This window comes from Pimephales promelas, chromosome 3 (assembly GCF_988280905.1).
Source record: "Pimephales promelas chromosome 3, fPimPro1.hap1.1, whole genome shotgun sequence".
In the NCBI taxonomy this organism is placed as follows: Eukaryota; Metazoa; Chordata; class Actinopteri; order Cypriniformes; family Leuciscidae; genus Pimephales; species Pimephales promelas.
The window spans coordinates 5,348,991-5,370,022 of NC_142771.1; the positions used below are offsets into that span (position 1 = coordinate 5,348,991).

A 21,032-nucleotide genomic window follows, 5' to 3' on the forward strand; every position below is an offset into this window, starting at 1 on the left:
TTATGCGAAAATCAATTGAAGGGTATAAATGTGATGTTGGGCTTAAAATTTGTCTTTGTTTATTATTATGATTATGGGTAACCTAATGATAAACAGGGGGGAATTGTTGTGGAAATTTTAATCTCACATGTATTAATTGTTCTCCCTTATCAAGAGTGGAGCTAGGCACCAGAGGACCGGCCGGGTCAGGGGTCATCTTAGACTGGGAGGGGTTGAGGGGGTTAGTAAATCTAACCTGGCATCATGAATCCTATAACTTTGTGGAAATTTACAGAGAAGGCTCGGCTTGCAGTAAATAACCTTGGGGAGGGCTATTTAGTCTTCACCCCGGCCTGTGTTCTGGGCGTCACTCCACTTCGCAGTGATCTGTGTTGGTGATTGAGCCTTATTGTTCTTGCAAGAATAATAAACCTTTCCCTTTATTAATTTGACTCAGAGTGTCTCTTACGAAGTGATGTCTGTTTATTGAATTTTTGCCTTAACAGCACCTTTAACTTGTTAGCAACATTTTAGTGGTTCTAAAACATATGATTATCAATATTTTTCTAATAGTCCAAAATATTTAATAAAAATTATTCTGATCACATCACTTTCAAATGCATTTATTTAGAAACACAGACATCAATAATCAGCCTGTGTATCTCAACAGTGGTGACCACATAATCCTTGTTGCCACCAATCACAACTCATTAATGGCTCCCATCATGCATTGTATTAGATCTTCTAATTGTAGTTTGTTACGTTGTTTTAAGGAATTGTTATGGGTAGGTTTGGGGGTAGGAGTAGGATTGGTGGCTCAAAATATATTTTAATGCTATATTCTTAAAAAAAACTGCCCTTTCCCAACACCTGTCCGTTACGTTTTATCCTTTTTTATATTATGTATAAAATGGGTATGTTTAGGTTTGGGATTAGGGTTACGGGATCTTACATTTATCTATAAAATGGTAAAAAGGGAAATTATACAGATATCTTTATGATATGGAATATACGTAAATAGTTTACGTTTTGTAGCTGTAAAAACGTAATAATGTTACGTTTAAATGTTGCAGATACGTCTATATTATACCTTTCAGCATCTATCCAAACGTACTAAAAAGTACGTTTTCTATCATTGCAAAAACGTAAAATACCTAAGTATTAACAATGAGACCAGGCTGAACGTCTTCATATGGATGTATTGCAATATGTAACTGTGTTGTGTTAAAAGTGAAAGCCGACTATTTTTCTTGTTAAAACAAGCACACTGACAACGGTCTAATCTTACCACTAAAAATCTGTATTGATAATATGATTCGTTTAGAAAAGCATCAGAAAAGCAGCTAAATGACCATTGATGAAACTCAAGAACAATAATACTGCAGACGTGTAACGTTACTTCAAAACAAAAACAAAGAAAGACAAAGGTACTGCTAAACCATGACCACCATGTGTTTTAAGAAAGTAAAGTACTTTATTTTTATTAACGATATTTACAGCTTATCGAAATGCTCTGTTCGTCGTCTCCTAAGATAGAAGGAATTTACCTCTCATTCAGACGAAGTCAATCGGCAAACCCTTCTTTATAGGGTTTGCCGATTGCCAACCTACGGCGGAGGTTGTTGAAGTTGAAATCCTTGTGCTACAAAGTGCTACGCTCATAACAAAATGACTTCACCCACAGACGTGGGTACATTTCCTTGATAAATAAAATTCAACCAGGCACTTCGAAGAGGTTCTGATGCTGGGAGACGGTGTAATGACGCGTGTGGATCACTACATCCAACAACCAAACATTTTGACTTGCCCTCTCGTAACTTCTGCATCATTGAGCTCGGACTACAAAATCGGAGCGAGAAATAATAATGGCGGATTGCTCGAAGTGTTGGGCCGGTAGTCAATGTCCTTTATTTGTCAGTTCCGCTACAAATATGGTGACGTAATTGTTCAAAAACGTCATAGAGAACAGAAAAATCTGAAATATGACCAAAACAGAAAATAAAGATATAAACGAAGCACCTGAAGAGAATAATTTCATCTTTTCTGTACTCCATTGAACAAAAAATCTATCAACGTTAGCTGAGTCCGTCCCTTCCCAAAATGCAAGACCAATTTAATCAAATTACATACAAATATATATATTTTAAGCTTGTAATATGTTGTTTAAAATTGAAATTAATTTGTATTATATATCAATTTTTTGCTTTTAAAAATTATCACATAACAACACAACTTTTCTTTTTCAGTTTTTCAATTTCTTGTAGCAGCTCATGTCTTTCTATTTCTTTCTTGATTTTTAGTTCTCTTTTTTCTTTTTCTTTCTCTTCTTGCAGGTGTTTATAGAGTTTTTCCAGTAGCTCATGTTTTATCTGATTTTCTTCCAGCTTCTCTTTGAGTTTATCTTTTCTTTCTCTGAAATCATTCAGTTCTTCTGCTTGTTTTCTGGCTTCATCTTCATGTTTCTTCTTCATGTCTTTTATTTCCTCTTCATGTTGCCGTTTCATTTCATCTCTCTCCTTCTCTTCTCTTTCTTGTCTGTTTTTCTCCTCTGTTTCTCTTCTTCTTTTCTCTTTTTCTTGCTCTTGTTTCAGATCTTCAATCATTTTCTCCCATCTCTTTCTCTCTTCTTCTCGTCTCTCATCATCCGCTTGTTTTCTTCTCTCCCACTCCTCTTTTCTCTCTCGTTCCAGTCGTTCATTGTTCTTTTTCATTTCATGTTTCTTTTCCTCATATTTTCTCTCTTTTTCTTCTCTTTCTCTTCTCTGTTTCTGTCTCTCCTCTTCTATCTTCTGTCTTTCTACTTCTGTCTCTCTTTTAAACATCTTTATCATTTTCTCCAGTTCTTCTCGTTTTTCTCTGAGTTGTTCTTCATGTCTCTCCTTCCTCTTTCTCTCTTCTTCCTCTCGTTCTCTCATCTGTTGTTTCATTTTATCCTCCCATTCTCTCTGCTGTCGTTTAATATCCTCTTGAATCTCTTTTCTGTCATTTTCAGCCTCTTTTATTCTTCTTTTCCATCTCTGTCTCTCCTCTTCTTCATCTTTATTCCTCATTTTCTCCTCAGATTCTCTCTTCTTTATTTCTTCTTCTTGTTTCATCTGTAATTCTGCAATCATACGTTCTTGTTCATTCTTCATCTTTTCTTGTTCTTGCTTGTATTTCTCTTCTCTCTTTCTATCTTCTTCTTCTTTTTCTTTTAGCTGTTTTTCATACTCTAATCTCTGATTTTCAATCTCTCTCTTCATCTCTTTTATTTTTCGATGATATTCGGCTCTTCGCTGTTTTTCCTCTTCTGATTGTTTCTGGTTTTCAATCTCTCGAATTTTCTGTTCTGATTTCTCTCTTTCTTCAAAATCTTTTCTGAGTTTTTCCTCTTTTTCTCTCAGTTGATTCTGCATTTTAATTCTCTCCTCGTCTGCTCTGTGTTTCTCTTCCTCAAGTCCCTTCATCATGTTTTTCATTTCCGATTCATATTTGATTTGAAACTCTTCTCTCTGAGTCTCCATTTCTCTCTCTTTCTCTTTTAGTATTTCCTCAAATCTCTTTTTAATGGACATCTCTGCCTCCTCAAACATGCAGTTAGTGAAGTATCGACCCTGATTAGTGTTTTTCACTTCTTCTATCATGTTCAACAGGCGAGTTACTTGAGTTTTGTCTAGTTTTTCTCTGTTGTTGAAAGCCAGGAATCTGTTTCCACAATCTCTGATCAGTTTCTTCAGTTCTGCAGAGTTACTTCTCTTCACATAATCCTCTATAGTTTTACCCTCAAGTTCGTCTCCTCTAGTGAACAGGACGATGCTGAACTGAGCAGATTTTGGACCAAAGATCTTCTTTATCAGATCAACAGTGTCTGTTTCTTCCTTTGTGAATCTTCCCACAGTCAACACAATGATGAACACATGAGGTCCAGGTGACGACAGTGAAACACATTTCATTATTTCTGCCACCAGTTTTTCATTTGTCAGCGTCGTGTCAAAGAGTCCTGGAGTATCAACAACAGCGACTGATCGACCATCAACTTCACCAACTCCCTTCTGACACACAGTCGTCACTGAATCTGAGCTTGACTGACTCACAAACTCATTTCTTCCCAGAATAGTGTTTCCTGTTGCACTCTTTCCACTTCCTGTTCTCCCAATCAGCACAATCCTCAAACACTCTGAATCATCTGATTGATCTGCAGCACATTAAAACACAAATTAATATTTGAGATCACTTTTCAAACTCAAAGTAGGATGTTGCACTTCTTTCTTAATGTTTATAATAAGAAAGGAAGAAAGAGTAACAAAAGTGGCACAATCATGACAGGACACCCAGCATATATGGTTGAAATTTTGTGAACCCTTTAGAATGTTCTATATTTCTGCATAAATCCAAAACATTGTCAGATGTTCACATAATCCTAAAAGTAGACAGCAGTATGACTGAACTTCTTTAATTAAAAGATGGATAATCAGGGAGAAAATAATAACTAATCAACTGTCTACTACAGTACACAGCAAAATCCCCAGTGTTAAATTAATACTTTAAAGTGTGAATTATATAAACTCTGAGCAGAGTGTTAAATGAACACTGAAGCAGTGTTAAAGTTAATGAGATAATTAAGTAAATAATTGAGTGATGATTGAGCATTATTGAAGACACCTGATGTTAACAAGCAGAATCACTGAAGGAGAAAACCGGAATTTTTAAGTCACCATTGTGGTGATCAGTGTTTACTTTAGTTGCATGGCTCTTGACCCTTAATTCATTAACTTTTAGTTTGATTTTGTTTGGCTGCTGTATGTGAGTTATAACAGCCAGCTGAACAAATAGAAACGGTGATCTGATGGTGATGGTTGTGTTTTAACATAATCAGTATTTCACAATCATTTGAACTGAATCACTAAATTCATATTGAGCGTAATTAATGAGTAAGTTTACTTTATTAATTATAGTTGCAGTGACCGTGTATAATTTTTTTTAACGTTTACAACATATTCAAAATATTTTTGTAAAAGTTTCTCTTATACATTTTTTTTACTTCTGTTCAATATTTTTTAAGACACAGCCATCAATAATCAGCCTGTGAATCTCAACAATGGTGACAATTATAACGCATGTTGCATTGCATTCTGGGTGCCACCAACCAAAACTCATGGCTCCCATCATGCATCGCTGCACGAATAAATAATGAGCTTATGTTCAGAGGTCATCTGTTTGTCACCATTGCTGAGATTCATACACTAATTCTTGATGTCTTTGTGTGCCTACAAAAAATATTTGGGGGATTTTTTCACTTAATTATCTCATTAACTTTAACACTGCTTCAGTGTTACTTTAACACTTTGTAGAGTGGGACCATATACACTCTGAGCAGTGTTAATTTAACACTGGGGATTTTGCTGTGTGGGGGTTGTTGTAATTTACATGTAGCTGAGAGTATATATGTGTTTTTTCTTGATGACTCAACTTTTGTAAATAACAGTTATCCACACTGAAAATAAGCTGTCTGTCACACACACACACACACACACACACACACACACACACACACACACACACACACACACACACACACACAAAAACATTTAGTTGAAAGAACTTGACATTATTTGTGTCTATTGGACACTATTCTTTACAAAATCTTTTGTAGTTGAACCAATTCAACATTTTTTGTCTATTGGAATCAGATGTTCTTATTATGAATAAACAGGTTCAGATGGTTTTTTTATTTTATTGAAAATGTTTGGTCACAATTTTGGTGATTCCTTGAGTTGGTCAGTTTGACTCGACAATTTATGAGAATTTGTGGTCTTTGTAAAAGAGTTTAGCAAAACACATAATTTGTTTGTTTTTTATCTAATCCTAAAGTTAGGATTATGGGATTATGATAAAAAAATATATCTGAAGATGAGGTGCTGGGTGTGTTCTGTTGAACTGAAGAACCATGGAAATACTTCAGCAATATCTATATTTTCAGAGTTCAACGCTGAAACTCAGAAGTAGTGACCCACTAAGCAAAATGATGTCCAAAAGACGTCTTTTCAACGTCTTTGTCACAAAAGTCGGATGTTGAACAGACGTCCACTGAGGAGCCAGAATTAAAGTTTTTATGACGTCTTTTTTTATGTGTTCTGCATGTTCGATATAGACATTCTTCGTACCAGGTTAAAAACTAGTCAAATGTGGCCATTGTGGCCAATGATGTTTTTTTTTTTTACATCATTAATGATCTCATTTAGATATAATTACTTTGACTATTGCTGTAAGATGATCTTAGTGAGAATTAGCAGAGGTTTAGATGTTGATATTAGTTTCATTTGAGGTGTCAGGTGTTTGCTTTATTTGAGCTCTTGGTCCCCTTTATTTTGACTTTAGCTTTTCTTAGGCTGCTGTAACTGTGTGTTTGTAAAACACAGTTGATGTTGAAAAGAAAGCCAAGAATATGTAAGACCAGGTGTTATCAGCTTCATGTTGATGTTGATGAAATCATCAGAATAAAAAGCATCCAATATTGTCAGATACTTTGGCACTTCTTGTCACCTATCTTGTGGAAATACAATATTGGCACCAATAGCATTTATAATATCACTTATTAAGAGGTGAATAAAACTTATGTGCATACAATGTTTAGAGCAAATGTATCATGTTGTCACAAATGGATATCAAGATTTTGCATGTGATTCACAACAATGGTGGCAATAAAAATAGTCATGCTGCATTTTCTTTTGATTGTCACCATTGTTGTGATTCATATTCCAAATCTTGATGTCTGTGTGTGACTACATGATGCATCTGCTCAAAACAAACAGTATTTTTTTACTCGATTGGCACCAATATTGCAGTTCCATAAGGTGGGTGATTATGAATGCCAAATATAAAACCAACTTGGTGAAAAAGCTCAACATTTGATGCTTGTTTTGTGATGATTTTGTCATCATCAACATTGAGCTGATAACACCTGACGTAACTTTTTCTTGGCTTTCTCTGTCACAAGAATTGCGTTATACAAACACACAGTTGCAGCAGCCAAAGAAAAGCTAAAGTAAAAATAAAGGGGACAAGAGCCCAACTAAAGCAAACACTGATCACCACAATGGTGACACTTCAAATGAAACAAATATCACCAACTAAACCTCTGCTAATTCTCACTAAGATCATCAGACAGCAATAATCAAATTATATCTAAATGAGATCATAAATTATGTTAAAAAATATGTCCACAATGACCACATTTGAACTAGTTTTTAACCTTGTACGAAGGGTCCATGAACATCTATATAAGACGTGCAGAACACGTCAAAAAAAAGACGTCATAAAAACTTTGTTTGTGGCTCCTCAGTGGACGTCTGTTCAACGTCCGACTTTTGTGACAGACTTTAAAAAGACGTCTTTTGGACATCATTTTGCTTAGTGGGTCACTTCAGAGTTTCAGTGTTGAACTCTGAAAATCCGAGCCGACCGCCATCTTTTTTCCTCGTAGCCGAGCCGTCCAAGTAAAACTGTTTTAGCTTAGCTAGTTCATCTATTGGTAATGTAAAGTTGTCTAATGTCTCTCCATCTCAAATTATCCATCAACATAACCTGTGATGAATATTTCATGTTTGTTCATTTTTTGGAAATACGAAAATGAAAACTATTTTTAGTTCTCTTGTAATGTTTTCCAGTCCACATTACTTTATACAGGAAGTTGAGTCAACAGACTGCATGTTGCATCAAATCTTGTTTTGAATTGTAATAAACTTTACACTATAAGTTGACTCAACTTAGCTCAGTCAAAGCAACAAGAGGACTTGACTTAGTTAAGTTGAGTCAACTAATCTTTTTTTTTACCATGAACTTTAACACTGGGGGTTTTGCAGTGAAAATCATAATGCGTCCTATCAGAGATTTTGAGAGTAAAATACACTCACCCTGTGATGGTGTCTTCTGGTTTAATTCTTTAATTTTCTTCTCCATTCTCTTCAGTTCTTGTTTATATTTCTCATCTGCTTCACGTCTGGCTCTGTTTTCTTGAGCTTTCACATACATCTGAAGTGAATATGGTTTAGTCTTCATCTTCTCCATATAATCCAGTAGTTCTGGGATCTGTCTTGAGTTTTCAGATTCATTAAACTCCATGCAGTTCTGATCACCACGTAGTCTGATTAATCTCAGAGTTTCTAACCTGGATTTGACTAAATCTAAGTCTCCGACGTAAAGGTTTGAGGTGAAGAGCAGCATGACATGCTCTCTGGAGTCAAATATCTTCTGGATCTTCTCTATTTCTGCTTTGTCTTTATCAGTTAGTGGAGCATCAGGAACAATGAAGAGGAAAACATGAACTCCAGGATCACAGAGAGACACACAGCGGAGAGTCTGACGCATCACTTCCTCCTTTGTGAGCCGAACGTTGAACAGAGCTGGAAGCTCCACCAGACTGATCACACGACCATGAAGATCCACATCTTTCCTAAAACACGTTGATCTTCTGTCTGTTTTCGGCAGAATCAGGTCTGATATGAAGGATTTAATTTTCTCGTCATTCCCGCACAGAACCAGATTCAGCTTTGACACTAAAACATTTTTAAAAATATATATTGGTATATATTGGGCATTTATATTAAGTAGAATACATTAAGACTCACATATAAAGACTTACTGTTAGGGCGATTGCCATCGGGACTTCTCTCTCTTTTGCTCCCTGCAATCAAAATAAAACACACACTTACGCTAGTTATGTTATTAATTGTAAGTTTCTTTGGAACAAAGCATCTGCTAAATTAATTATCAAAAAACTAACACTTATATATTGTGACACCGACAAAAAAAATGTTAATAACAAAATATTTTGTTATTTTATATTTGATAAATATGATATTTGATATTTATCAGACACAACTTATCAGATAATAAATATAGATGTTTGATAAATTTGAGATATAATTACATATTCATCATAAACTGTCTGTATGTGTTAACATCGTATAGCATTTGATTTTATGTTGTCATTAAATGCAATTACGTTCATTAGTATACATCTATTTTGCAAGTTTATTTAAGAATCTAGAATGCTCCATTCGGCCATTTTATTAAATGCAGCACAGTCTTGAAAACTTACAAGGTTTCGGGATAGCCAGGAAACTGGATGTATGTCTTTTTTCTTTCTTTTTCTCTTTATGGCTCTCATCATATGTTTTAACCTCTTTGGAAGAATGTAAAGGTCTGCTGTTGTCTTTGTCCAGTGAAGAGCTGGTTTCAGTTGCCTCTTTAACATCATGTGTGCTTTCATCAGTTGTGTGGTTAATAGCCTCTTCCCCAAATACTTTCAGCATTTCTTTAACCCTGCTCATCTTTTCCTGAAGTTTTTATACTGCAGTTCTAGTATGAACACACTCTGAGATGTTTGTCAGAAGCAGCTGAAGACTGTTGACTCCGACTCTCTTTCTACAACATCTGGAGGAGATTCACTGTCAAACGCTGTTCATCCCAAAAGGTAGTTTCACTCAGTAGCGGAGTGGCAATCGGGAGAGTCGGGAGTTTTCCTGGTGGGCCGGTAGTGTTTCGAAGCCGCGAGGGCCGGCCCGGTCTGATAAAATTTATTTATTGGAAGTTCGCCATGGCCCAAGTTAAGGGAAGAAAACATTTTTTTATTAATTTTTTTTTTTACATTTTCTATAACGGAGCATATATTTGCACTAGTGCCTGTCTTTACAACAAAACGACACCCGTCTTGAAACAGTCTCAGTGGCATAGGTCGTAGGACGTGAAGTACTTGAAAGCAGCTTTTTGATGAGCTGAACGCGAGTTCGATTCCGCCTTGCCGAACTCTCTCTTCTCCCTTTACCCATCACAGATATGTAAAGATGTAAAATGTAAAACCTAACATTAAATATCATGTTGTTGTGTTGTTTGGTGCGAGTATCAATGAAAAATGAATATGCTGTATGCTGGACTTTTGTGTGACTTTAGAGTGTCTGAGAGCCTTGTCTGATTGTTGCAGTATGTTGCCATAAATACTCATTCAGCAATCAACCAAAAATGTAGAATGAAAGAAACTGTATTATATATATGTATATATATACTGTCACGGTTCATGAATCGGCTGTCTCAGGCTGCTGTGTCTGTGTGAGTGTAATTGTGTGGGTGTGGTTACTCGTTTTGTTGATTAGTGTCACCAGCTGCCATTCATTTCAGTCCCTATATATACCCAGCATTTTCTCCCTCTTGTTGTCAGATCGTTGTGGTTGTTTTTCGGTGTGTTCCTGTGCTCGTGCCTCGTCTTTGACTCTTCTGGATTTCGTCAGTTCTTCGTGTTTCCTGGATTTCATCAGTTCCTCGTGTCTTCTGGATGTTCCACTTCCCTGGGTTTCACTCGAGCACGTCATCACCTGTCTTCACCACCGGATCGCCATCTCGTCCCTGCTTCACCCACCACCTGAGTGTTGTCCCCGATCTGTGTCTTACATTTGTCATTTCTGACCAACCAATAAACAGAGTTTATTTGCATCTTGCATCCTCCCATCTATTCCTCACAGAACGATCTGACCAAACCATGGATGCAGCAAATTCATCACAGATCAATGACTTCATCGCTCACAGTATCGCAAGGATGGATCAACAGGAGGAGAATATCTCTGGCACAGGTCGTGCGGTGCAAGCACTCGTGAAGCAGGTGTCCGAGCTCACCCAACAGGTACAGCTTTTACGGACTCCCACTGCGCCCCCCACGCCGCCCGTCCTCCCACCACCAGCGCCTGCAGCAGCGGGGAGATCAGAGCCACGCCTACCCACACCTGAGGGATATTCCGGTGAGCCTGAGTTTTGCAGAGCATTTCTCACTAGATGTTCTATGCACTTTGCCTTACAGCCACACACCTTCCAGAGCAAAGAGGCGAAGGTGGCATTTGTGCTAACCCTGCTGTCAGGAAGAGCATCGCTTTGGGGGACGGCGGTGTGGGAGAACAAGGACGACTGCTGCGCCTCGTTCCAGGCACTCTCCGAGGAGATGAAGAGAGTGTTCGACCGTGCAGTGGCGGGTAAGGAGGCGGCCAGATTACTCGCCGAGCTGCGACAAGGAGAAGGCTCGGTGGTGGACTTTTCCATCCGGTTCCGCACCCTGGCCGCAGAGTGCCGTTGGAACGAGGCGGCGCAGTGGGATATGTTCCTGCATGGGTTGGCTGACCGCGTTCAAAGAGAGATCTATGCCATGGATTTACCTGAGACACTGAATGGACTGGTGGAACTTGCACTGAGAGTGGACGCTCGACTGAATCGTGTGACCAGACTGACGCGCCCCAGCCGCCCAGTGTTCGGCGCAGAGGACCACCAACCCGGTGGTGCGAACGCGGTCAGCCCCACAAACAACCACGAACCCATGCAGGTGGGGAGAGCTCGGCTTTCCCGGGAGGAGAGGGAGAGGCGGAGATCCCAAGGACTCTGTCTCTACTGTGGCCGGGCGGGCCACTTCATCCACTCCTGCCCGGTAAAAGAGCAAGCCCGGTAGTAAGTATGAGGCTACTATCGGGTGGGATCTCCGCCGAGAAGACCTCATCAACATCAACCCTCCTCCCGGTAAGACTGAGATGGCGACAATCAACGCACTGCACCAGCGCACTTCTGGATTCGGGAGCGGAGGGTAATTTCATGGACTTCAGACTAGCACATAGACTTCAGATCCCCGTCACACCCCTCTCGCACCCGATTATCGTCAACGCACTCAATGGTCAAGAACTTCCCCGCATCACTCACGTTACTGAAGACATTACCCTCATCACTTCCGGAAATCACACTGAACTCATTTCATTTTTTCTCATGGACTCACCACTTGCACCAGTGGTTTTGGGTCACCCGTGGCTTTCCAGACACAACCCCCGGATCGACTGGTGCACTAACACTGTTTCCACATGGAGTAACCACTGTCATGAGTCCTGTTTAGTGTCTGCCTGTCCATCTGTGTCTGGTTCTGTGTTTCAGAGTGAGGTGGCGGATTTATCTAACGTGCCGGCGGAGTACCACGACCTGAAGGAGGTGTTCAGTAAGTCTCGTGCTGCTTCTCTTCCTCCGCATCGTTCCTATGACTGTGCGATAGAGTTACTGCCAGGTAAATCTCCGCCTAAAGGCAAACTTTACTCTCTTTCTATTCCCGAGAGGGAGGCCATGGAGAAATATATTTCTGATTCTCTGGCCTCTGGGTTCATCCAGCCTTCCTCTTCTCCTGCGGGGGCGGGGTTCTTTTTCGTTGGGAAGAAGGATGGTTCTCTGCGACCTTGCATTGATTACCGAGGGCTGAACAACATCACGGTAAAGAATTCATACCCTTTGCCGTTGATGTCTTCAGCTTTCGAGAGGTTGCAGGGAGCATCTATTTTCACGAAACTGGACTTACGTAATGCATATCATTTGGTCCGCATCAGGAAGGGGGATGAATGGAAAACCGCTTTTAATACCCCTAGGGGGCACTTTGAATATTTGGTCATGCCTTTCGGTCTGTCCAACTCCCCAGCGGTTTTCCAGGCACTCGTTAATGACGTGTTGAGAGACATGGTAGACCAGTTCATATATGTTTACCTGGATGACATATTGATTTTTTCTTCGTCTCTCCAGGAACACGTGCAACACGTCAGGCGAGTGCTCCAGAGACTGTTGGAGAATGGGCTTTTTGTCAAGGCGGAGAAATGTTCGTTTCATGCACAGTCTGTTCCCTTCCTAGGGTACATCATCTCTTCTGAGGGAGTGCGCGTGGATCCTGACAAGGTTAAGGCTGTGGTAGATTGGCCAAGTCCAGATTCCCGTAAGGCCCTACAGCGGTTTCTGGGGTTCGCCAATTTTTACCGACGTTTTATTCGTAACTTCAGCCAACTAGTCGCGCCTCTGACTGCCTTGACCTCCCCCCGAACGACGTTCAGGTGGTCAAACACTGCTGAGGCAGTGTTCACCAACCTCAAAAGTCGCTTTGTTTCGGCTCCCATTCTTGTCACCCCTGATCCCACACGTCAGTTCGTGGTGGAGGTCGACGCGTCAGAGGTGGGAGTAGGAGCAGTACTTTCACAGCGCGCTTCCTCAGACGACAAGTTGCATCCCTGCGCGTTTTTTTCTCATCGACTATCGCCTGCCGAACGTAATTATGACATTGGTAATAGAGAGTTGTTGGCAGTTAAGTTAGCGTTGGAGGAATGGCGTCATTGGTTAGAGGGTTCGGGGGTACCTTTTATCGTTTGGACCGACCATAAGAATCTTGAATACATCAGATCTGCTAAAAGACTCAACTCCAGGCAGGCTCGGTGGGTTCTTTTTTTCGGACGCTTTGATTTTGTTCTCTCGTACCGCCCCGGGTCCAAAAACATCAAACCCGACTCTTTATCTCGTATTTTTGATCCATCTGAACGCCCGGTGACTCCCGAGTGTATTTTACCTGAGAAAGTTGTCATCTCCACTCTGGTATGGGAGGTCGAATCGAAGGTCATGACAGCCTTAGATGGGGTAACGCCTCCGCCCGGTTGCCCACCGAGTCGATTGTTTGTTCCGGAGGGGTTACGGTCCGACGTTATTCGGTGGGGTCATTGCTCCAACGTGGCTTGTCATCCAGGAGTGACTCGCACCAGTTTTCTAGTTAAACAACGATTTTGGTGGCCACTGATGGCTCGCGACATTCATGATTTTGTGTTGGCTTGCTCAGTCTGTGCCACTAGTAAGACATCTAACCAACCCCCAGATGGGTTACTTCGACCACTGCCTGTCCCTTCGAGACCCTGGTCCCACATCGCTCTAGATTTTATCACCGCCCTCCCGCCCTCCAATGGCATGACGGTTGTTTTAACCGTAGTGGACCGGTTCTCGAAGGCGGCTCATTTCATCCCCTTGCCCAAATTACCTTCAGCCAAGGAGACAGCGGTTACTGTCATAGATCACGTTTCGGTTACATGGCCTCCCGATGGACGTGGTCTCTGACAGGGGTTCCCAATTCATATCCAAATTTTGGCAAGAATTTTGTAAGTTACTGGGGGCCACGGTCAGTCTGTCCTCGGGCTATCATCCCCAGAGTAATGGACAATCTGAGCGAGCCAATCAAGACCTCGAAAGAATGTTGCGATGTTTGGTTGCTAAGAATCCGTCGTCCTGGAGCCAACAACTTTCTATGGTGGAGTACGCCCACAATTCGTTACCAGTGTCATCCACGGGCCTCTCGCCATTTAAGTGTAGTTTAGGTTACCAGCCACCAATTTTTCCGAGTCTGGAATCCGAAGTCGCGGTCCCCTCCGCTCACGCATTCGTCCAGAGGTGCCACCGTACTTGGACTAGAGCCCGTGAGACTCTACTCCAAGCAGGGAGGCGCATGAAGGCCAAGGCCGATCGCCACCGGTCAAAGCCTCCCGTCTACGTCGTGGGTCAAAAAGTGTGGCTTTCTACCAAGAATATTCCTCTCCGCTCCGTGTCTAACAAGCTAGCTCCCAAATTTATTGGCCCGTTTCCTGTCACCAAGATTATTAGTCCGGTGACAGTCCGCCTCAAACTTCCTCCTGCGTACAGGAGAATTCATCCCGCCTTTCATGTCTCTAAAATTAAACCCGTGTTTCGTTCTCACATTAATCCGCCTGCCCCGGTTCCCCCCCCCGCCGCGACTCGTAGATGGGGAACCAACATATTCGGTAAATCGTATTCTGGACTCGAGACGGAGGGGACGCGGATTTCAGTACCTGGTGGACTGGGAGGGCTACGGTCCGGAGGAGAGAAGTTGGGTACCTGCTAGAGACATCCTGGATCACTCCCTTATTGATGATTACAATCGACAGATAAGGGAGTCTGAGAACGCCAGGAGGCGTTCTTAGGAGGAGGGGTACTGTCACGGTTCATGAATCGGCTGTCTCAGGCTGATGTGTCTGTGTGAGTGTAATTGTGTGGGTGTGGTTACTCGTTTTGTTGATTAGTGTCACCAGCTGCCATTCATTTCAGTCCCTATATATACCCAGCATTTTCTCCCTCTTGTTGTCAGATCGTTGTGGTTGTTTTTCGGTGTGTTCCTGTGCTCGTGCCTCGTCTGTGACTCTTCTGGATTTCGTCAGTTCTTCGTGTTTCCTGGATTTCATCAGTTCCTCGTGTCTTCTGGATGTTCCACTTCCCTGGGTTTCACTCGAGCACGTCATCACCTGTCTTCACCACCGGATCGCCATCTCGTCCCTGCTTCACCCACCACCTGAGTGTTGTCCCCGATCTGTGTCTTACATTTGTCATTTCTGACCAACCAATAAACTGAGTTTATTTGCATCTTGCATCCTCCCATCTATTCCTCACATATACATTAGGGCTGGGCAATGATTAATCGCATCCAAAATAAAAGTTTGTGTTTACATTATATATGTGTGTACTGTGTATAATTATTTTGTATATAAAAATTCACAAAAATGTATATATTTTTAAAAAATCTGTTATTAATATATAAAATATTCATATTTATATTTAATATAAATTATGTATAAATATATATACAGTATATACATGCAAATATTTCTTGAATATATACATGGATGTGTGTGTATTTATATATACAAAATAATTATACACACTACACACACATATATTATGTAAACACAAACTTATTTTGGTTACGATTAATCGCGATTAATCGTTGCCCAGTAATAATATATATATATATATATATATAAAACAATGGATTTCATATTGTCTTTTGTATGCTGATACTGTAACAGACACTTATAGCACAGTGACTGTTAAAGTAATGGTTGAATGTATTTCATAAACTGCATTACTTGTCATCTTAATATGCAAGTGATTTAACAGAACAATTAGATGGTGTTTCTGAATTTTGAAAAACAGAGTTGGCAGTGTTGAGGAATTTTAATCTCGCATGTATTAATATGATTATTGGATCTTATGTTTCATTATTTCTATATTATGTGCTCACCTCCTATATGTAACCACGGAGGAATGTCTTATGGTTTGGAGGAAGTGATTTGTTCTCCCTTATCAAGAGTGGAGCTAGGCACCAGAGGACCGGCCGGGTCAGGGGTCATCTTAGACTGGGAGGGGTTGAGGGGGTTAGTAAATCTAACCTGACATCATGAATCCTATGGCTTTGTGGAAATTTACAGAGAAGGCTCGGCTTGCAGTAAATAACCTTGGGGAGGGCTATTTAGTCTTCACCCCGGCCTGTGTTCTGGGCGTCACTCCACTTCGCAGTAATCTGTGTTGGTGACTGAGCCTTATTGTTCTTGCAAGAATAATAAACCTTTTCCTTTTATTAATTTGACTCAGAGTGTCTCTTACGAAGGTGATGTCTGTTTATTGAATTTTTGCCTTAACAGCAATTAATGAATAACAATTAAGAATTTGGATAATTGTGTGATAAAGTTGTGTTGCAGTGTTAAGAGTCGAATTAGGCTAATAGTGTATCTGGGGTTTTAAATGTGTAAATGTGAATCAACAATTGTGAAATTTCATCGGCATCAAGAATTGTGATATCTTAACCTGGTTAGTTACAATACAAGGTTATATGGGTCAAAACAACAAAAACAATCACTTATTTATGGATTAATAAGAGAAGAAAAGGCAATCTGAAAAACAAAGAATAATATTGAGAGGTCATCAAACATTCTTTTATTATGAAGATTTTGGAGGTTATAAATACCAAATTGAACCACTCTAATGTCACCTTGAAACAAAGAAGCCTATAAGAAACATCATGTGACAGAACAAATTCATATGCTGGATTATATTAATTGATGGAATACATTCAGAAAATTCACGCGCTGCCAGTGAATGTCCTCCTGATACACACACACACACACACACGTCCGACGCATATAAAGACAGTCGCCATATCGCCAGTATAGAGTTCTATTTCGCCGTTTGAATGAACAAAAACACACATGTATGTCCATTTTGTCAAGTATCCTCACAAGAACAGTCTTAAATGAGTCAAATACAATTTTAAATGAAAGTAAAGAGTAGTGAGAGAATGAGATGCGTGAGATCCTGTCAGCAGTGGCAGATCTTAAAGTGACAGCAGCCTCCAATTCTCCCTGTCAGTAAAGTTAAACAAAGAACAAATAAAAGGGAACAGAAAAATGTACTAACTGCTCTTGACTAAATAAAGTTTTAATAAGGATGAATCTATATTTAATTTATATTTATGAAGTGCAGACTGTTTGATAACCTTATTCAATTTCAGTGTCATACCTGTTAGACAGGAAGGCACAGGTAAATATGATGTTTATTATGGGTTTATGTAAGGTTTGTTTAAGTTCACTTAAATTAAAAGTAGTTATATTTTTTGAAGCCTAATAAATGTTTAAAATTTGTGTGGTGGGGTGGGTTCATTTTCATCGAGACATCAGTAAGTTAGCTATATTAATATTAGTGATAGCCTACTGGCCTTCATTCATAAACAGATGCCATTAAACAGTTATTTTAAATATACAGTCTTTGTTGTTTCTACATAACAGTGGGAATTGAGGCACACATTATTTACATTTTTATTTACACACAAAACATTAATGACTAACATTTTGACATTAATAAAATGATTCTCTAAAGTCTTGGCGATCGGCCCCTATTAAACGATAAAGTAAGACATTTTTCTTATACATACTATTCTTTTAGGCAGAAATTATAATTATAATCAAATTATTTCCTGTTTTTTGTCATACCATAATCCCTAAATATATGTACATCCAGGAAATGGGATTCAAATCGAAAACATTTTCCCCCATTTTGTGCCCCCCCCCCCCCCCTCCTTCTCAAACCAAAGTTACATCCTTGCACTCAATTATTCACTTAATTATCTCATTAACTTTAACACTGCTTCAACATAACCCAGTTATGTGCAGCCTATTGATATAAAAAAGTTATTTAAAGCCAACATATCAGAACCTGATTAGGCTACATAAAAAAGTTCATTAAAGCCAACACCTAAATTTTTTGCATGCAGCTCCAAAAAAAGCTTTACCAATAGGTACATAAACTGCAGGTCCTGCAACTACTGCAGCAAGTACTAAACCAGCTGCTGCGACTGCCAGAATAATATACTGCTCACGCTTGAATAAAAACTGCTGAAAACCAGGGCTTGGTTCTTGTGGAGCTCTAAATCTCTGGTCTGGTTCCATTCTCTCTCTGTCAAAATTATCTTCTCTTCGTCTCTGATCTTCTCTCAGTCTCCTCTCTTCCTCTTCTCTCTGTCTCCTCCCTCCTTCCTCTCTCTGTCTCCTCTCTACATCTTCTTCCTCTCTCTGTCTCTCCTCTTCTCTCAGTCTCCTCTTTTCATCTTCTCTCCGTCTCTGCTCTTCTCCCTCTTTCTGTCTCTGCTCTTCCTCTCTCTGTCTCCTCTCCTCTCGTCTGAATCTCTCAGCATCTTCATACATCTGATTACTGTAGTGTCCTCCTCCATTCTGCTCTATCATTGTGTCAATCTTCTTCAGTAGATCATTCACCTGATCTCTGTTATTCTCATCTCTATTGTTGAAGACGTGATATCTGCCTCCACACTGATCGACTAGATCTCTTAATCTGCTGTTCTCCTCAATGAGTTCCTCTACAGACTCTCCTTCTAGCAGATCTCCATGAGTGAACAGAATGATGGAGTATTTTAACACTCCCTCTCCAAACAACATCTCAATAATCTGAGGAATCTGCTGCTCATGTTCAGTGAATCTGTTATTCACAGGAAACACGATGATAAAAGCGTGCGGTCCAGGACTGGATATATAAATGCTTCTCGCTATCTCTTTCACTAACTCTTCAGGTCTCATCTGTGTGTCGAATAATCCAGGAGTATCAACTACAGACACAGATCTGCCTGAAACAGTGGCGTGAGCATCTGAACATTCACAGGTTACTGATCTCGTACTCATCTTCGATTTAAACTCTCTCTGTCTCAGTATTGTGTTTCCAGCTGCACTTTTCCCAGCACCACTTTTACCCAGAAGAACAATCCGTCTGGATGAGGGACTGGAGACTGGAGTGTCCTTGATGTTGACAGGAACTCTGTGCTGTGGATTATTTGGCACTGTATATTAAAGAAAACAGACAAAAAAAATCACTTTTTTCCCCAACATAATCCCAGATAAAGGAAACCATATCAAATTTTAAGCCAATTTTCATTTATGTCATAAAAAGTCTTTAATGTGTATCCTTTACTGGGTGAATCTGTCTAGCTGAAGGAATACAAAGTAATCTGATTCACATTTCTGCAGAACTTCATATTTCTAAAGCTTTACTCACTTTGTTCTGCACCAGAATGTCCTGGCACTTCACGAGTGACCGGAACTTCCCGGATTCCTCCTGCTAGAACACCTCCTGTGTTAGAAGCACGGATTATCCCTGATCCGATGGCTTGATTTAAACTTGATTTTCCTTCCATTTTTCCAAGAATGTGCAAGCACAATTATGTGGTCTTGTTTTATTATTAAATGAATCCTTTTTTTGTGTGAAATAAATGTGACGCATGACCAAAATAAGACCATATGACATTATCAAATAAATATAGACAATTAGATGAATAGACAATTAGAAAATAGACAATTAGAAAAATAACCACAACAAGCTACCATTTTATGAAGAACACTTCAGTGAATTACCCAGTAGGATCTTTGTGTCACGAAGTGGTTTTGTGTGTTTTCGTTATTAGTTATTGCCCGTCTATTATTTATCCCAGGTGTTTCTCATTTCTCACGCCCCCTTGTTATCTTGTCTAGCTTTTGTCCTTGATTATTTAAGCCCTGTGTTTCTGCCCTGTCTTGGTTGGTTGTTGAATTTATGTGTGTTACGTTGGTGCTTTCACTATTCTCTAGTCTTGCTTCTAGTGTCTTGTTTTAAGTTTGTTTAATAAAGCTACACTGCGTTTGGACCCAGCCTCAGCTATGTTTCTCCGCACAGCGTCACACTTTGGTTGTCAATCAGAATGAAATTGCTGAAATTATTGCTTTCATACTCACTTGATACTGGGTTCATGCTACATGCCCGTCTACGAAAACTGGAATTTGCACCTTCAGTGGAGAAAAAAAAAGTTTTTCTACAAACACATAAGCCACTTGTTGTATTGTACTAAACCATTTTAGTTGTATGTCTAATTCAGTCAGGACCACTTTGCCAAGTATATACATTTATTTCAATTATTACATGCAGCGATGCTATGGATGAAATGCTGAAGAAATGCCGCTGTGATTGATGTCGACACTGATTGGAACACGTCATGAACAGCTGGCTATCAGCTGATGCAAACTTGGCTGACGTGGCCTGCTTGAACTACGCAATGCTTGATAATGCTCTGCATTTGATACAAACCGTATGCTGTAGAATCACCAGACTGCTGTTATCAACAAGGTAAACCTAATTACATAAATTGTAATATTCTGTTGTAAATCACTTTGGTTAAAAGCATCTGCTAAATGTAAATGATGTTTATTGATTCAAGTCAAATGATGATTACGGCTTAACATAACCATCACCACCTGAACACCATTCTGTTTGTTCATGTGGCAGTTACAATGCAATTATAACAACCAAACAAAATTTAAAGTTAATGATTTAAGGGTCAAGACCCCAACTAAAGCAAACACTGATCACCATAATGGTGACTTAAATTTAGATTTTGTCCATTAGTGATTCTGCTTGCAACTTGTTAACATCAGGTGTCTTCAATAATGCTCAATCATCACACAATTAATAACATAATTATCGAAATAATTTTAAGACTCTTCAGTTTTTCATTTAACACTCATATTTTAACACTTTAACTCTTTGAGTGTGGAGTCAAATAAACTGAGAGTTAATTTAACACTGGAGTTTTTGCTGTATAGTAGTTGATGATAACATTCTTGCTTTAACGCGTCACATTACAAGAACGTTTTATAAAATACTTTCCGTCATCTCAGGCCTCAATGATATCCTCAAAACATTTCGCAAACGTTGATTTGATAATGTTCCTCCTTTGTTATTATGGAACATTGTATGATCTTTTATCTCAATAACTTTCCCAAAACATCCTCAAAATGTTACAGTTAAAACATTATATCTTAGTTTACATCTAACCTTATAGAAACATTATTTGAAATGAGAAAACATCCTTAAAACATCTTTGA

General features: G+C 39.6%; 1 protein-coding gene across 1 annotated transcript; it reads right to left on the reverse strand.

The window, feature by feature from the left end:
- Positions 1-1,431: 1,431 nt before the first annotated feature.
- On the reverse strand, positions 1,432-19,312 carry LOC148981920 (uncharacterized). The gene is made up of 8 exons (XM_089127740.1): positions 19,174-19,312; positions 17,903-18,958; positions 11,157-11,415; positions 10,816-11,056; positions 10,627-10,733; positions 10,148-10,332; positions 7,872-8,513; positions 1,432-4,153 (listed from the first exon to the last, which is right to left on the reverse strand). The coding sequence occupies exons 1-8, from the start codon at positions 19,310-19,312 to the stop codon at positions 2,196-2,198; spliced, it is 4,587 nt and encodes a 1,528-aa protein (XP_088983866.1). The 3' UTR covers positions 1,432-2,195.
- Between the last annotated feature and the right edge of the window lie 1,720 nt (positions 19,313-21,032).